General features: G+C 43.6%; 1 protein-coding gene across 11 annotated transcripts in view; it reads left to right on the plus strand.

The window, feature by feature from the left end:
• FMNL2 (formin like 2) overlaps window positions 1-16,693 on the plus strand; it is a 316,728-nt gene extending 300,035 nt beyond the window's left edge. For 3 of the 11 annotated variants that reach the window (XM_040475093.1, XM_040475083.1, XM_040475092.1), the window contains 8 exons: window positions 44-112; window positions 243-323; window positions 2,267-2,396; window positions 4,703-4,866; window positions 5,836-5,937; window positions 8,107-8,205; window positions 8,926-9,049; window positions 14,605-16,693. In XM_040475093.1, coding sequence (XP_040331027.1) covers window positions 44-112; window positions 243-323; window positions 2,267-2,396; window positions 4,703-4,866; window positions 5,836-5,937; window positions 8,107-8,205; window positions 8,926-9,049; window positions 14,605-14,714 — 879 coding nt within the window. In that variant the 3' untranslated portion in view covers window positions 14,715-16,693. Of the gene's footprint in view, window positions 1-43; window positions 113-242; window positions 324-2,266; window positions 2,397-4,702; window positions 4,867-5,835; window positions 5,938-8,106; window positions 8,206-8,925; window positions 9,050-11,003; window positions 11,130-12,691; window positions 12,788-14,604 lie in introns of those variants that run through there. The other 8 variants (XM_040475084.1, XM_040475089.1, XM_040475088.1 and 5 more) reach the window with 7 other exon arrangements.
• The last annotated feature ends 2,082 nt before the right edge of the window (window positions 16,694-18,775 follow it).

The raw sequence follows: 18,775 nt of genomic DNA on the forward strand, positions 1-18,775 counted from the left end.
GTCTCTTTTTTTCACCCCCTTGCTTCCTTTGAATGGAATCTAGCAACTGCACTCAATTATAGCAGCATCTGTCTCTATAAAATCATCCCAAAAACTCAAGAAAATTCTGGAGGCAAGTAAAGTTTTCCTTGTATACACGTAGGGAAGAGCTGACTCCAGCCACATTCATTGGCCTGGGAATACCTGGGATGCTGTTCTGATGGGCTTCTCTTTTCTCTCTCTCTCTTTTTTTTCTTTTGCAGATTATCTTGGCCCTTGGAAACTATATGAATAGCAGTAAGCGAGGAGCAGTTTATGGATTTAAACTTCAGAGTCTAGATCTGGTGAGTGGACTGAAAGAACTATAAGAGCTATATAAGGGACAAAACAACCGGCAGAGATTAAGTCCCAGAGTGGAGTCTGCTCTTGGAAGTGGGGTAGGATGTTTTGATGAAGATTGCTATAAGTGGAGGATGAATGGGTACACATTTTCTGGCACGTCACTGGGTAGCAGGCGCTTAGAACTTTAAAAATACTCAAGCCCTATGACCCAGTGTTTCCATTTCTGGGACTCTTTCCTCAAGAATCTGAATTATGGATGCTATATTTAGTTTATAATTGCAAATAATTAGCAACAATGTAAAGATCCATCCTTTTGGAAAATTATTAAATATAACAGTAGTTAATATGATGAACTCTTCTTTAACTCTTAGAATGTTTGTGAAGAATTTTCAAAGAAATAATTTTGTGGGGCGCCTGGGTGACTCGGTTAAGTGTCTGACTTCAGCCCAGGTCTTGATCTCGAGGCTTGTGAGTTCGAGCCCTGTGTCTGGCTTTGTGCTGACAGCTCAGAGTCTGGAGCCTGCTTCAGATTCTGGGTCTTCCTCTCTCTCTGCCCCTCCCCAACTTGTGTTCTCTCTATCTCTCTGTCTGTCTCTCTCTCTCAAAAATCAATAGGGGTGCCCGGGTGGCTTAGTTGGTTAAACATCCAACTTTCACTCAGGTCATGATCTCATGGTCTGTGAGTTCACGCCCCATGTCAGCCTCTGTGCTGACAGCTCAGAGCCTGGAGCCTGCTTCACATTCTGTGTGTGTCTCTCTCTCTTTCTGCCCTTCCCCCATTTGTGCGCACACGCTCTCTCTCTCTCTCTCTCAAAAATGAAAATAAACATAAAAAAGTAAACATTAAAAATTGTTTTAAAAAAATGTGTCTAGAAAAGAAAGGAGGGTATAAATTTCATGTACAGTTTGATTTCACCCACGCAAAAAATGCAGGAAAAAAACTGAATGGAAGTAGGTAAAGATATCAACAGAGAGGTTGGATAGAATTAGGGTTTTTGTTTCAAAGTGCTTCTTTTTACTTTTCTGTGTTTTCTAAATAAAAAAAGAAGCGGGGGGGGGGGTGCTTCTGGGTGTCTCAGTCAGTTGAGCATCCAACTTCCATTCAGGTCATGATCTCGTGGTTCATGGGTTCGAGCCCTGCGTCGGGCTGACAGCTCGGCGCTTGGAGCCCTGCTTCAGATTCTGTGTCTCTTTGCCCCTCCCTCACTCATGCTTTGTCTCTCTTTCTCTCTCTTTCTCAAAAATAAATAAACATTAAAAAAAAATTCCCCTCTGGATGGAAAAGAGTATGCTGTTTTTCAGAGTTATCTAACTTATGTGGGCAGTGATAACCTTCTCCCCCACGGCTGGGGCTAATGTGGCTTCCACATGAGAAGGTTGAGCTCTGCTCAGGCAGAGTCCTGAGCCCTGGGGAGACATGGCTGTTTGGTAGCGAGTGTCTAGTTGGTCCAACTCCTGGCCCCAAGACGGTCATGTGTGGCCAGCCCAGCTGTTTTGGGTCACGGAGGCTGGGGAATGAGAGAGCTGAACTGAAAATGGGTAGACTGCATTGTGGGAGTCCTGCCACGTAGGGAGTACCCGTGTACCACCAGCGCCACACTCACTTCTCTGCTCCTTCTCTTTGGAAAGCACTCGGAATGGGGGCTTCCCACTTTTAAGTCAGGGAAAGTCGTATGGCAGATGTGGGGTGGGACAGTTTTGTGTGGGTAGAGATGTGTGAACAGTTTTTGGTGTTGGAGTCCTGCTGGCGTTGAGCATACCCCCTGGCGGAGAAGTCCTGCAGTCACTTACAAGTCAGTTGGTTTAGGGGAGAACACGTCCAGGTTTGACCCTCCTGTGGTCCACTTTGGGGTACCGTCTTCCATTACTCTGAGTGGGAGGACTTCACCTGATGGACAAGTTTCTCATCCTCTTCTACCCTAACCCCTGTTCCTTTTGTTTTCAGCTCTTAGATACAAAGTCAACCGACCGAAAGCAAACACTGTTGCACTATATTTCAAATGTTGTAAAAGAAAAATATCACCAAGTGTCCCTGTTTTATAATGAGCTTCATTATGTGGAGAAAGCTGCTGCAGGTACTTGATTTCAGCTATTCATGTTACTCTTGGGTATCGAATGCCTTTAATCATGGATCATGGGGGAACCATTCCCTGCTAAACCACTCTTCGGAACTCCTCTGGAAAGGCAAGGTGATGAAAACATCCGAAGCTCTTTGCTGGGGTACCTGGGCCAGGGTGTTTCCCGCTCCTGGGAGCCATAATGAACAGGGACATAAGGGAGACCCTTCTGTGTCCTGTCTAAAGAGTCCGGTCTCTAGACCCTGGGCAGCTTCTGTCTTCCATTTGTTGTCCTTCTTAGTCTCTTGCCGTCACTTGAAATATGAGAATGAAAATCAAGAAATCACCCCCCGCCTCTGCCAGTTTGATTTTGCGCTGTCCCAGTTGCTCAGGTGTGGTAGCTCAAGCATTGTGCCGTTAGCCTGAGTGGGAGCTAAATTATCAGTACTTTTGGCTGTTATTTTTGCTACGGCAGTTTATGCATTTTTCTCATTTAAATCATCAGTGATTCTGAGCCAGCCAGGCTATGATAGGTATGTAATGGTATCCCCATGTATACATGAGAAAACTGACATTTTTAGAGGTTAACAACTGTCTTGCCCAAGGTCACCGGGGTAGAACATGAGCGAGACAGGACTAGAACCTGTGTCTTATATAGTGTACTGTCTAACGTGCAATGTCTTCTCCAAAGGCTGTTACGCTAGAAAAAGGAACAAGATGCAGATTAACCTCAGTGTTGGTTACATACTCTGATTCTCATTTTAGGATCTTGAACCCTGAGCAGCCAAGGAGTTTTTTATAAATTCATATTCCTGAGGTCTGCTTCAGACTTGGTGAATCGAATCTTTAAGGGCAAGATTTTTTTTGACTTCCTCAAAGTAAAATGGCTGCTCCTTTTGTGTTCTTACAATAGAGCATTCCATACTATTTCATACACGATGGCTCAGATTTTACTATGACAATTTACATGTCTGTTTCAACCTGTGGACTTATGGGTAATATCTTTATTTTTATGTATCTTTGTAATTCCCTTAGCCGCTAGCACATTGATGGGGGGAGTAAGTAAATGAGCGAACGAATGAATGAGATGATGTACTGTTAGCTGGGGTAGGTACTGAGGACGCCCTAGTGGAGACTGAGAGGCAGGTGGGAATGGTCCTTTGTGAAGGGCTGTGCAGTGTGGGCCATAGCAGACCCACTGAGGGCACAGGGCTCACTGACACACTTACTGGGACTTCTGGTGGAGTGATTTTCCTTTTTTCAGGTTTCTTCGCCTAAATTAGGGATTGTTTAGCATCACATTTGTAACAAAAACGTTTTATAAAAATTTTTGTTTTGGCCGATTTGTTTGGCTCAAGTGAGATTCCCCAAAAGTGTCATTTGAAAAAAAGTCAGAAAGTGGAGAGATTGAGAATCTCTGGCTGGATTGTTTTCTGTGTCCTCTCTCTGGTGGCCAGGTGAGCTGACAGAGATTCTTTATACCTTTGCTCCTTTGCTTATCCAGTGAACCTTTGAGTCCCTGCTGTGGACGTGGCCCTGTCCTAAGCATTGAGGAGTCAAAGTTGAATAAGACCGTGTGAGTCTAGCAAGGGAAAAACATAACTGGCCTGTTCTGTAATTCATCCATGTGCAGAGCGGAATCGGGCAGTAGGGAGCCAGAGGTGGGGCCTGGTCTTCTGCAGGAGGCTGCAGGAAGGTACCTGCTCTGGGAGCGTGGCCACACTGCAGATGGAAGAAAGGTTCATTACATTAACATGAACCCTTCAGGAACAGAGTAGGGTTGATGGACCAGAAGAAGCTGTCCAAGGTTGCTTGGTTTCTAGGGATCAGTCATAACTAAAGTTCAGCATTTAAATGCTACCCCCTGCTGGAGAGCCACAGAAATGTAAAAGAGGTCCAAATCTTGGGCCTGGCACAGTTACGGAACCTCTGAGTCTACAGACCAACCGACAGCTTATCATCACCTATAAGAGAAATGGAATAGTTGGGTATAATCCCAGGATTTGGGGTCCATGGTTATCTGAGCCCCACCTCTGCCACCTCCTAGCTGCACAATCTAGGGCCACATAACCTATTTATGCTGCGTTTTTTGTTGCTGGCAAATTGGGCTAATAGTGCAAATGAATTAGTGCATATATAGAAATTAATGCAGTGCCCGGAAGTGAGCACTAGTAGATTATTCATATGGTAAGATCTCTGCTCTGAAAGCTGGAAATCAGAGCTACGGCCCTTGAGTAACCCTAGGAATCCACTGAAAACTGGGCTTACCAGCCACACACACTGTGGTTTTGACATTCATGGGGACACTGCTGTCTCTGCTTCAGTCTCCCTCGAGAATGTTTTGCTGGACGTCAAAGAGCTCCAGAGAGGCATGGACTTAACCAAGAGGGAGTACACCATGCACGACCACAACACGCTGCTGAAGGAGTTCATCCTCAACAATGAGGGGAAGCTGAAGAAGCTGCAGGATGATGCCAAGATTGCACAGGTAAGTACTTGTTCCCTGGACACTCATGAGGAAGTGACTGGGTCCCTTAAGCCCACCTGGGTGCCAGTCCTGGCTTTGGGGGAAGATTGCCCTCTGTCTACCGAGGGTAGATTTTCTTATGGAACCGATGACTATTGGACCTGGAAGTGCCCTGTTCTGCTCATTGTCCTCTTCTAATTTGTAGTCTTCACCTCTTCTCTAGAGGCCCATCCCTCTCCCCTTGCCCTCCCCTGCCACTCCGAGGCTCCCTCTGTGTGAGTCCTGTATTCATTTTAGCCAACATGTGTCATTCCTGTGCTTAGCAAAACCCTGTTCCTGCCCAGGGTGTTGGGTTTCTGTAGGCCTTGACCTTGAAATCTTATACTACACTGGGGGTTAAGTGTATACATTTGAAAAACAGCCAAAACGGACTGTGCATGCCATCATAGGAGGGAAGGCGGAGCTTTGTGGGAACTCAGAAAGCAGACGTGGTGCAGTGGCTCCCAAACGAGGCTGTCTTGTGCCGGGAAACAGTTTAAGTGGAGACTGGAGCGTCCCTAAGGTGGGAACACCATAAGGAGCATTGAAGCCGCGAGGTGGGATTGGAGTCTGAGTGACTTCTAAGATCCCTTCTAAACCATTGGCCTTAGGAAGCTCTCAAAAGGGGTAGCTTCTTGTTTGTATGAAGGTAGCTTCTTGTTTGTATGAGAGCCTTAGGAAGCTCTCAAAAGGGGTAGCTTCTTGTTTGTATGAAGTGCAGGGGGTCCCAGAGATGAATTCCTGTGTGGCACTATCACCTTCTTCTGGTCACCTTTGCCTGGGCTTTCGGAGGAAACAGGAGTCCCTAGAGAGTCGTGGGGAAATGAGAGGGACAGACGGGCTGTAGTGGCGGCTGGATCCTCCCTGCTGCTTTGCTGCTGCTCTTCCCCCACAGAGTCCAGTTCAGATGCTCGACTTTACGAAACTCAAGAGAAGTTTGTTTCTTTACAGGATGCTTTTGATGATGTGGTGAAGTATTTTGGAGAAAACCCCAAGACGACGCCACCCTCTGTCTTCTTTCCCGTCTTTGTCCGGTTTGTGAAAGCCTATAAGGTAAATAGGAGCATGGGGTCCTTTAAAGTCTTCCTTGGCATTATTTCTCAAATGGGTGTCCCCCCAGAGCTGTGCCGGAGTCTCTGCGGCTGTGCAGAGGCCTTCCCTGTCCTTTAGGCAGCTGACCTGGGAGGTCAGCGTGAGGCCGCGGTCTCCAGTTCTGTGGAGGTCCTCACCCGTGAGGCTTCCTTTCTCTACCCAGCCAGGACTGGGGCTCAGCCTGAAGGCAAAAGCTCTTGGCTGCCCTTTGGGGCAAGTGAGACACTCCAGGACCATCACTTCCTTCCTGACCGTTCACTCTTGTGTGCAGAGTGAAGGACTTAGAAACTCAAGGCCTCCCGTGCAGTTGTGGGACAAGTCAAGGGAGCGGACTCAGGCCTCCAGCAAGGGCTCTGTAGCTGAGGTCAGAGACAGCCTGCTTGGGTGTGTCCTGCCCAGGCCTTTAGGTCATCCAGACCTTTCTCTAGTGTGGACTGAAAGATGGCACCAGGAAGGATAGTTACTGTCTGTTTCCCCATCTGGACCAATAATAGCCCTTCCTTTATTTATTTATTTTTTTTAAAGTTTCTTTTGAGAGAGAGAGCATGAGGGGGGATGGGTTAGGGGCAGAGAGCGAGGGGGGGAGAGAGAGAGAGAATCCCAAGCAGGCTCCACACTATCAGCGCAGAGCCTGATGCAGGGCTCAAACTCACAAACTGTGAAATCATGACCTGAGCCAAAATCAAGAATCGGATGCTTAACTGACTGAGCTACCCAGGCGCTCAGTGGCCCTTCCTTTATTTTTTTTTCAACGTTTATTTATTTTTGGGACAGAGAGAGACAGAGCATGAACGGGGGAGGGGCAGAGAAAGAGGGAGACACAGAATCGGAAACAGGCTCCAGGCTCCGAGCCATCAGCCCAGAGCCTGACGCGGGGCTCGAACTCACGGACCGCGAGATCGTGACCTGGCCGAAGTCGGACGCTCAACCGACTGCGCCACCCAGGCGCCCCATGGCCCTTCCTTTAAATAGGATATTTGACCCAATCCAGGGCTATGGTTTTGAAAAATCATGTGACCCAAAGAGGTATGTGTTGGAAGAATTTGTTCCTGAGAAAGAAGGACCGGGAGGTGGGGTGGCGGGGAGGCGGTGTTGAGGCGGGGCGTTAAGGGATGTTCTTATACTTAGGAGATATTGCAGACATTACACTCCAGGGTTGTCTACCCTATAACCTTGGTGGAAGAAGGAAGAGTGTGATCGGAGGAGGAGGAAGAAGGTAGCAGGGTCGTTTTTGAGAAACATCCTGTCGGATATAGTGGGTCACTTCTCTAGCTCCAGAACTATCCTTTGGCCTTTTACTGAAATTCGGAAGGTTACGTTATTTAGCCATCTTCTCTCAGCATGGCTTTGTGTAGCCGTGATAATCACAAGCTGTTGGCAAAAGGAAAAGTGGGGATGAACCCAAACACGGCAAAAAATCACTGGGAGCTGTGAGAGATGAGAATGTCACCGGTCACCAGCTGCTGCTGACTGTGGTACCCTGGGTTCACTGGGCTGGTGATGCTAGTGTGCTGCAGAGATCACTCAAAGTGATTCTTGTGATGTGCTGGGACCACATTTAAGGGAGGCTGGCTTCAAAAGAGAGAATGCCCAAGAGGGCTGAGCTGAGCTGAGCCTGTTTGATTCCATGTCCCAAATTTATCAGACTAGTCACTCTGCCGCCCTTGGGGAGGAGTGAGCTGTGGGGAGAGACCTGAGAGTGTCACTCGGGTGAGACCCTTGAAGGAAATAAGAGGCGAATGAATGGAGATTTCCCCCTAACCGCGGGCACAAGGAGAGGAATCTGAACTCCTGCTTTCAGAGAAACTGTAGGTAGGTGGACAGATACTGGAAGCAAAATAAACTGAAGTCCCACATCTGTGGGACTGAGACTGAGGAGCATTGAGAGTGGAGAAGGGGGTCATCAGGAAGGGATTTCTGGACCAGAAGTGGAATTGCTAGGAGATGTCCTATAGACCAACAGTGAAAGCCCGGATCAGAGCCCTGCATAGACTTAAGTGGTAGATCTTGTAAGCTTTCTGTTCACTCTGATTCCTGGCTCATCAGGATTGTCTAAGAGTGACTTTAAAAGAATCTTGATTGCCATCATTCCCACTGACGTAATCTTTGGGTTCTTTTGATTTGACTCAGCAAGCCGAAGAGGAAAATGAGCTGAGGAAAAAGCAGGAACAAGCACTCATGGAAAAACTCCTGGAGCAAGAAGCCCTGATGGAGCAGCAGGACCCAAAGGTGAGAAGTGCCTGACCCCTGAGACTGTCCTCCTGGGAGGGGAGGCCCTCGTGGTTCCTCGAAGCCAGCAGGAAAGAGGGGCAAAAAGCCGGATTTGCACAGGAGCCTTACAGCTTCCTTCTAGGGCTTGCAGACGTGGCACATGGATTTGTTACTCACTACTTTGTTCAGCATACAGTGGAATGAGGTGAAGAGCATGTTTGTGTAGCATTTCCAAGTTTACGGAGATCAGGCACTTAAATCTCAGGTGGATATACAGTGAGGTCACACCAGATAACCTGATGAGTAGCTGCTTAGTGTCCAGGGAAGGCTTCATGGGGTTGCCGTTGGTGCTGACCGTGAGAGCTGGAGGGCTTCGCTACAAGTCATGGGGAGGAGCATTCCCTGGAGGGAAGCGGCCTAGGTAAAGACCACAAAGGCTGGCAAGTCAGAGTGTTCTTCATCATGGTCCTCTGCACCAAAGTTTAAGAAGTCCATGGTTAATACCAGCTGTCTCTTGTGGCTGCAGGATCCAGCCTTCCCACTGCTGCCAGCTGGAGTTTTGTGTGTGCTTCAGAGAAAGTTTGTTTTCGTCCCAGAAGCTTTCTGAGTTTTTCTGTGGGCAGAATGTTGGAATGGCGCCATTTGTGTTTTTGTCTGAGGCTGCTTATTCAATGATCACGCACATTTGGACCAGTGGTGCTGGTCCCACTAATCTCTGCCATTTTTTTTTCTGCTCAGTCTCCTTCCCACAAATCAAAGAGGCAGCAGCAAGAATTAATTGCAGAATTAAGAAGGCGACAAGTTAAAGATAACAGACATGTATATGAAGGGAAAGATGGCGCCATTGAAGACATTATCACAGGTAAAAGATATTTTCTCGTTGTGGCCCATAGAGACCCCACTGATCTTACCCCTAGTGAGCTACTCGCCATTGTGCTGCTGCTTTTATCCAGGGTTTACAAGTTCTTCAGGTGACTTTATTCAGGTCGAGAATAAAGGGGAACTCCATGCTAGTGTTAGAAGCATATTTATAGTGGCTGTATACTGCCTGTCAAGGAGACCCAGCACTGTCTGAAAAATCTGTTTCTCATTATCATTGGAATGTTGCAGATTTCACCAGGCCCCGCCTTCTGATGGTTTTCCATTGTCTTTGATTTGTTAGCCTGCTCCATTTTCTATGTGGCCACTCCTACCCAAGTGCCTGGTTAAAATAAATACTATGGATAAAGCCCATGCAGGGTTGTGTACTAACCGGAGTCAATGCACATTGTTCCAGCATGCTCTTTACGAGCTTTTTTTACTCCTTCAACGTAACTGAGGACAGTAGGAAATAAGGAGCCGGTGCTTTCATTCTAATGGGCCAGCAGGCTGCTAGCCCACGGTTTTCAGTGAGTAGTGCCTAACCCAGCCTGGTCCTTGTCTGATTAAGTTGTAGCCTAATGCTTGCTGCTTGAATCCGTTCTGTAGAGATACTGCATTCTCTTACAGATGGGGAAAGTAATTTGAGCCACTACCTTATGACTGTGGCTACTAGTGACTTTCCTTTCTTGTCTGTTGCATATGAATACTATTTATTAGCTTCCAAGAGACTTCAAACTTTTTTTTTTGCTGTAGGAAATTTAGAAAATATGCCATGCAAAACTGTAGAGAATAGTATGATGAGTTCCCATATGCTCGTCACCTATTAATAATTTTCAACTCATGGCCAGTCTTGTTACTTGTCTGCTTCTGCCTGCTCCCCATTTACCAACCTGTAGGATTATTTTGAAGCAAATCTAAGACATACAGTTTCATCTGGTTATATTTCTGTTGGCGTCTTCAAAAGATAAGGACTATTTAATAAAGCAAACAAATACAGCCATAGTACCATTATCACACACCTCCAAAACTAACAACTTTTTAATATCAAATGTGCAGTCATTAGTCACATTTCCTCCATTGTCCTAATTTTTAAGAAATGTAACTTTCAGATTTTTTACTTCTCATTTTTTGTTAATAGCTCAGTCAGCATCATAAATAGGGATCGATCCCAAACCACCAAAATCACAATTTTTTTTCCCACAAGCTCAAACCCAAGGAAATAAAATAGGTAAATAAATCACTAACAGGAAGTCAATAAAGAGTGTCTGGCCAAGAGTAAAGCCGTCTCAGTCATCAGTGGATAGGTAAGTGGCTGGTGAAGTGCCTCGGTATGGCGCACACGTAATCTGGACACGCATGTCTGCCAGTGTCTCATTGTTCACTCTGCAGTGACTTGCAGATGGCCCCTAGGGAAAGTCCCCATTGTTTAGCCCCCCTGTTGTTTCCCCCACACTGAGGGAGAAGCTCTGCTCTGAGCAAGACCAGGAACAGATCTTTTTGGGTAAGCACCTGCTAGCCTCTGTGCCGTAATAAGATTAACTGCAGGGAGACGAGCATCGAGCCTCGCATATTAAGAACTTAGAGTTCCTTTTCCATCAGTCTGTTCTCCATGTCAGTGACACCTGGCTTGTAAACTGAGTGAAATGTCCAGTTTCTGTTTGCCTGACCTAATCGTTCAGCCACCATTGGAGGTGAATGAGTATCGGCTTACAGAGCAGGTTTTATTCTCATTAAAATACTTTCCACCCACCAAGCCCCAGACTGACTAACTCTTTTAGACTTTATGAACTCACTTGGGTATATATTGCCTTTCCCTCCTTCCCTGGCCACCTCCCCCCTTCCCCCCCTCGCCTTCCCCAGGTATGATTAACAAAGCACTAACCATGTACTAATATGATAGATCTTGGCTCTTACTCTCTGCCGTTTGTCTTATTTGGCTATCATTTTCAATGCAGTGCTGAAGACTGTGCCCTTTACTGCTCGCACCGCCAAGCGTGGCTCTCGATTTTTCTGCGAACCTGTTCTCACTGAGGAATACCATTACTAAACTATTACTCTTTCTCACCTGATGCTCTTAAAAGGTTGCTACAGATTTTTTGACCTCTTATGCCCCTCTGTCTGTCTGTTAGGGCCACCCAATATGCTAGCATGGAATTGCTGTCTCCACCATGTTATATTTTATGTTGCCTTCACACTGCATGGTTTTGCATTTCAGTCATTACTGCTTACTCACTGCCACTTTCAGTATGTCTAGGAATCCACACGGCTATGGTGGTCTGAGTCTGAGGGATTTGGATTAATAGAATTGCTTGCAGAAATTTTTAGAAAAACACTATAAATAGAGCAGTACTTTGAGAATTAGTATTCGGACCAAGTAGGCTGTTACAAGTCTTTTGGGCTAGTGTCTTTGAACACAAAATGATAGTCATTAATAACAGTAACTACCATACCTAACATTTATTGAGCACTTGGTATTTTGTCATGAATGTACAGATATTAAACCAGCCTCTTTTCTGTACTCACTTAACATGCTTTGATGAAATGAGCTGTGTGCAAGTGCTCAGGAATGCAGAGTGCTCTAAAGTTGAAAAATGATTTGCAGAAAAAAGTGTGAACTACACACAGTTGTAAATTGGGTCTTTCTTAACTCTCTTATACCATCTGTAGCCATCACCCACAGCATGATGGAGCTCATGGTATAAGCAAGTAGCCCTTTGGACCTAGAAATCTGTATAAGTTGATATTGGCAATCCATAGCTGTATATTCCACGTCTTCTCCTGAGTGTCATGCCCACGTTCAGATATCACGTTGGAACAAGGCTGTGAGGCAGAAAGTGAAAACAAAGGCTTTAGGAGCTCTCCATAGTCTTTCCTCATTTGTGCTTCTTCACTGTCGCTCGGTTCCGTGTCAAATCCAGGGCATTTCTCTTGTGATGAGATCATATCTGGACCTGCATCTTTGGTCAGGATGGTGGCAACTAGAAACACTAATAGCAAAAACCTATTCTTGGAGAATGCCACTGTTCTTAGAATCAAAACAAAACAAAACCCCAGATTTTCAAGAAGTAACAGCCTGCCCTCGGTTCCTGATGGCTAGATAAGAGACAAACTTCTCTGCAGGGCCCAGTTGATTAGAAAATGGATAAGAGAAGCACATATTCTAATTGGAAATGACCATTAGCTTCCTGTGCTGAGATTGACACGGAACGGGGTACCTGTTTTGATTGTGGCATTAGCTTGTCTGTGAATTGCGCTTGTTATGTATGTGCCTCTGTCACTGAGGATCTCAAAGGATGTGGTGTGTGGTTGCCCACCCTGCAGTGTACTTACCCACCAGTGCTTATTAACAAGGCTAGACACTGTCATCTACTCAGCTAATGTTCCTGTCAGCTTTGCTGCTGGACTATCATTCTGGAGCCATATTTCAAAGCAGCTTGGATTTGGGTGGTCAGAGGGGATGGGTGGGAAGATCCTCTCCGCTTTCCCTTGTTTTATCTAACACCTCTTGTATTAATGGCCTCCCACTCTCTTCCTCTGTTGGCTAACATGCCGGGTATGTTAAGCACTAAGTTGAATTGCTTTCCATTTTCATCCCATTTTTACTTAACCATCATTTTGTGTTTTTGTTTTTTTTTCTGTTTAGCCTTAAAGAAGAATAATATCACTAAATTTCCAAATGTTCACTCGAGGGTAAGGATTTCTTCTAGCACACCGGTGGTGGAGGATACACAGAGCTGGCAAGCATCACTTTTTACTTAGCTTCCTCCTCTCTCTGTATGCAGATCAGTGGTTTCAGTCTATGGCTGAGGGTGATACTGGTGAGAGTCTGACCAGGGAGAAGTCTTTGTAACCTCGCATTTCAGTGATGTGAGGCAGAGCCTCTCTGTTGGACTCTTTCTGGCCTGCTTCCATGTTGTTAAGTGTGATGGCTTGGGCAAGGGTATTTGCTGATGATTGTACCTGCTTTGGGTGCCAGGCTGTCCTTCTCCGACCCTTTTCTTGGCCTTCGAGTTAAGCAGTTAACCTCTTTTGATCTGAAGAAGTTGAGAGCACTTCCTGGCCGGGGAACATGATCTTTATGGCCTTTGAAGATGATGATCTTTAGAGCCAGTTGTTCAGAAGACTCAGGCATCACAGAGCTACAAGTCACTTAGCCAGAAGTGGAATTCTGAACTTCCCTTACCACTCTGGGCCAAGAAGCAGAAGCTTGAGTGGATTAAGGCATACAAAACTATTCTTCCCTTGAATTTAGAAGGGCAGGGTACCAAATTCCAAGGAGTCAGGAGCTTAGGTCTCAGCACTGACTCAGCTCCAGTCTGTTTTTGCCATGTGAAAATTTGGGCTCAGTGTTGCCAGGCCCTCCAGTTTTCCAAGGGAAATCAGAAACCTTGTTTTTTATATTAATTATTTAAAGATCAGGAAACTGTATTTAAAAATACAAGTTGGAGGCCAAACATTCTGTAGGCCAGATATGGCCCACTGGCTCCATTTTCAAGCTACTTAGTGGGTAAAAGGATAAACAAAGATTTGATCTGCTTTAATTCTGTTGTTTATGTTTCCCCTTCAAGATATAGAATGTTTCCTAACAGAAGTCAATAATATTAAGTTAATGAAAGGGAAATATATACTAATTAAATGAAACAGTGGGAAAAAGTACAAAGCCTGCCCTGCCCTATCAAAAGCAGCTTACCTGCGTGCTAGGCAAAGCATGTTTTCATATAAAAGAATACTTACATAGAATAAAATCCCTTGTTCATGCCACTTTATCCCATTAGAACAATGGCTTCTTGAGCCAATATGCAGTGATTGGTTCACTTATTCAACAAAGCTTTGTTGTTGTTGTTGTTGTTTTAATGTTAGGCATTTTAAACATTCTCTTTAAACATTTTAAACAAACTGGAAAATTGAGGAGGGCCTGTTCAACTTCTTCCCTCCAATGAAAAACAGGAACTACCTATGGCAGGACAGAACATACAGAAATAGAGAATTATTTTGATTTAGTGATTATCTTTCTTTAGTGGTTAATTGGGCATTATGTGTCTAATTCACAAAATAAAAAATGGACCAGCTAATATTGAATAAAAATTATGGAACCTCTGCAAAATAAGCATAGTGTCCTTCCTGGATTAAAATTTCAGGTAAGATAGGACAGGGCTTATTAGTTTTGCAGTTTAAGATTCATTTTAATTATTGTTGATACTCAGTTTCCAGAAAAAACAAAAACAAAAACAAAGAAAACTAAGCCACAGCTTTTTCCAATTGAAGAAACACTTCAAAATAAGACTCTAGCTAGACTCTCTGGCCAGTGACAGGAGCAGTTGCCTCTCTTCTGTATTTTTCTAAAAGTTCCAGAATCACACCAGTATTACATCCTGCTTTGTTTAAATATTGAGGGCAAAGTACATGTCCTTGGCTCAAATACTCAATGAATTTTGAAGGGCCTGTTAGCTGACTCTTCTACACAAGCTGCTTTGATTGGCTGCCAGCTGACTTTTGTCTTGCTTAGACACGATACTAAAGGTTGCAGTTCTCTTATTGGTAATCTTCTCTTTACAGATCTTAGAAACCAACCATACAGACGAGCCGATGCGGTGAGGAGAAGTGTCAGGCGGCGCTTTGATGATCAGAACTTGCGTTCTGTTAATGGTGCCGAAATAACCATGTGAACCTGAGACCTGCCTGTATGAGTAGAGAGTGCGTGAATGAAACTCTCCACATGAACTTTATGCGCTACCCTTTAACTGCAACCTTGAACATTGATAAAATATTCTAAGGGCTCAGATTTAGCAAACACATAGGAATTTAAAAATGACGGGCTCTCCTTTCAACCTTTGTTAACAAGTGCCTAAAAGTGGAAGTACCTGCTCAGATTAATCAAAGCAATAGGGTTTGATTTGATTAGGTATCTTTTTACACCAGTATATTCTCCAATTTTTTAACCAAAATGTAAATTTCGTATTACATTCATTATCTGCCATTGTGATTGTCCCATGATGGCACACCCTGGTTTCCTGATAAGTTGTAAATAACGTGGATGTAATCTGCTCTGGGTTTCCTTTGCTGAGATGTCTTAAGGAATTTTGTGTTTTAGCCATACCCATCAACTTTGTATTTTAAAGGGCTTGCAACATGGAAGAAGGAAAAGGTCACATGACAGACTGCTGTCCATTAGCAAGCCCCAGCGAAGTACAAACAGGATGTATTGCAGTGGCACAGGATAAGTCCCTCAACTCTTATCACGTTACACATTCTACTTCTGTGCTAGGGTTATGATGCCCTGTGAGAAAAGTTCACCGGTATGAATGCAAGGATATAGTGGCATACAGATTTGTGTAAGATTTATTTGCAGTACTGTGTTCTTCAGCTAGAGGCAGCTTTTAAAAAAAATAATGCAAATGTATTTATTAATTAGCACTAAAATTAACATCTCAGTAATCAATATTAGGATTTCTGAGGACTATTATGGGCCAATCCTGAGAATAGAAATTGGTGCCTTGCTAGCCAGGGAGAAGCTCACTAGCTTTATCAACAAGCATTCAAGATTACTTCTGCTAGCTCGTAGTGTTAGTTAACCCAGCCTTATTCTGACAATCGCAAGTTTTTTTCCCCCTTCTTCTTCCTTTTATAAATTGGATATATTTTGCATTACATATCAAAGCTAAATTCTTGTATTTCCCACATAACTTTATGGGAAATTGCAATTAAATTGCTTGAAATATTCACATTGGGATTAAGCTTACATGATAGGTAACGGGACTAAATCAATGGCCAACTAAGCCACTGTTATTTTTCCTTCCTCTCTGGCAGGGCACTTGATCCATTCCAAAGTCAGAAACTGGACTAAAGCTAATTTGTACTTTCCATAATATCCATTCTGCTTCTGGCTTACCTTCTTGGTACATTACATCAATATATTAATTGTAAAGTTTATTGTATAGTATTTAACCACTGAATCTTATTTTATGTTGTGCTTATGTGAGCTCCTTGGTGAAGGTCCCATTTTCCTTGGATAATGTGTAGTTATATGATCTCTTTTTAAATGTACAGATATTTTGCTATAAAATTGGTGCAGTTTTTTATGGTTTTTACACTTTAATTCCCACCTAAGCCTCTGGGTAATATTGTAAATATTGTTTAAAAATGCATCAGCCTGTGCTATACAATCTGAATGTTATTTTAACTTATAGGTTTTTTTTTTTTTTAATATATATATTTAACTACAAGGACAGTTTAGGGATCAGTTACCACATTTCACTTTAGCATACCTATTTACAAAAAATTACTTTTAAAACTGCCACCTGCTAGCACATTTTCATAAATGTGTACTTTAAAAAGAACATGCTGAGATTTTGTCTGTTGACTCAACATTCATTTTGGTGAAAAAAGCAATTTGACCATGAGCTACAACACAAGTAGTCGGCCCTTTATCACAAGCAGCTGTTTTCCAAAGCTCAGTGCTAATGAGCATATATTAAAATAATTACCTATTTATTAATCTACAGATAGACAATAATGTTGGCATGTTCTTTTGTTTATTAATGGGCCTGCTTCTTAGCAATATTAGAAATGTTTTATAAAAAAGCAGTTCATGTTACTTTTCTGGTCTTTTCATGGCATATGAGCAAATAAACTATTTACACTACTATCCTGTAATATGTTGTGATCTTTCAGGGGCATACTTTGGCAGGGGGGGGTTACTAGTTCCATGGCTCAAACTCAAGATACAAACTCTTGATCACTTGCTATATGGAACATAGGAACCACATTTTCATAGTGAGGGATACATCTCCCAACCATTAATGATTCTGTTGCTTCCAGAGAAGCACTTTTGTTTGGTGAAGATATTGCCTCCCCCAGATTTGTTCAATGAGGATGTTGTGTGTATACAGACAGGTTATGTGTGGACTACAGAGGTAACCAGGTAACCTTGCAACTGACAACCACATCAAATGGTTGGCCAGGTATGTACAAGCCTTTTGGCCTCCATTGCCCAAACATACTGTTATTTGTAGTGATAATTCCAAGTCCTCACAAAAACTTACGTGCAACATTCAGTATAACTTTTTAGGGAAGCAAGGAAATTTGATATAGATTTTTTAATGTTTGAGAGTGAGTGTGAGTGGGGGAGGGGCAGAGAGAAAGAGAATCTGAAGCAGGTTCCTGGCTCTGAGCACACAGCCTGACACGGGCCGAACTCACAAACTGCGAGATCATGACCTGAGTTGAAGTAGGATGCTCAACTGACTGAGCAAGCCAGGCGCCCCTGAAATTTGATATTTTAGAAAACTGTCCGAGTGGCTTTAAAACAATTTTCTTACAGGGGCATGAGTTATTTAGTTGTTGTATTAGGTTTTTGTTATCAATTCAGTGGTCTTCTCACTGCACCACAGTTATACAATGTAGTTGAAGCTTTATTTTTATAGAGAAGAAAAAGTTAAATTTCACTTAGTAAAATTCTCTAGTTTGTGCCTTCATGGTATTACAAATAAGATTTTTTCATTAAAATTTTTTTTTTAATGTTTGAGAGAGTGAGCCAGGGAGGGACAGAGAGGGAGACAGAATCTGAAGCAGGCTCCAGGCCCTGAGCTGTCAGCGTACAGCCCAACGCGGGGTGCGAACCCACAAACTCTGAGATTATGACCTGAGCTGAAGTTGGATGCTCAACCGACTGAGCCACCCATGTACCCCAAGATCTTTTTTGTAAAGTAGGCTTCACGCCCAGCATGGAGTCCAGTGTGAGGCTTGAATTCATGACCCTGAGATCAGGACCTGAGCTGAGATCAAGAGTTGGATACTTAACCCACTGAGCCACCCAGGTGCCCCAGAAATAAGATTTTTAATATTATACAAATTTAGAACATTTTCAAACCCAAACCACAGCAGTAAGTTCAAATGAGGTAGATATGGTTAGGTGTAGGCCATTATATACCATTAGTAACATTTAAGTTTTAATGTTTATTCATCTTTGAGAGGGAGCACAAGTGGGGGAGGGGCAGAGAGAGCGAGGGCGACACAGAATCCCAGCAGGCTCCAGGCTCTCAGCACAGACTCAGGGCTCGAACTCATGAGCTGTGAGATCACGACCCGAGCCGAAGTCGGTCGCTCAACAGACTGAGCCACCCAGGTGCCCCTAACCACATTTAAAGATGCTTGCCCATGACTCAGAATTAAGTCTCCTGATTCCCCACTCCCAGTCCTCTAAAAGTCTAAATTCTAATCCACTAAAATTCACTGCAATGAATGTCCAAAGGGCCCTGCTGACTCAACAATGCTCAGCCCAGAACGGGACTTGATACATCACTGTGGTTCAACATACTGGATTTTGTGAAATTATCTTTTACATTGGAAGATATGCTTTTATAATAGCTTCACAATTCACATACCAATTAATGTGATAAAACTGCTCTTAGCCCTAAGATATTTTAAAAAATTTTATCAGAAGTGTCTGCAAAAACGATTGGGCCGGTATATGAAAGGATTAATTTTTCTCTTAAAACTAATACCTGCTCTATTTTCAAGAAAAAATCTGAAACTTGAAAAAGTTCATCAAGTTGTTGACAGACTTTCTTTCTTTGGTCTAATTTTTATAGAGAAAATCAAGTATGACACTGAGGAAACAATGTGGGCATCTAGCCTCTCACAGCACAAAACTGCTGCATATGAGGGGTGCTTAAATGAAAAGTTGACACAAATCCAATTTACTTAGTAAAAAGATGTCATTTTTCTA

This window comes from Herpailurus yagouaroundi, unplaced genomic scaffold (genome assembly GCF_014898765.1).
Source record: "Herpailurus yagouaroundi ecotype Mexico unplaced genomic scaffold, PumYag 140, whole genome shotgun sequence".
Lineage (NCBI taxonomy): Eukaryota > Metazoa > Chordata > Mammalia > Carnivora > Felidae > Herpailurus > Herpailurus yagouaroundi.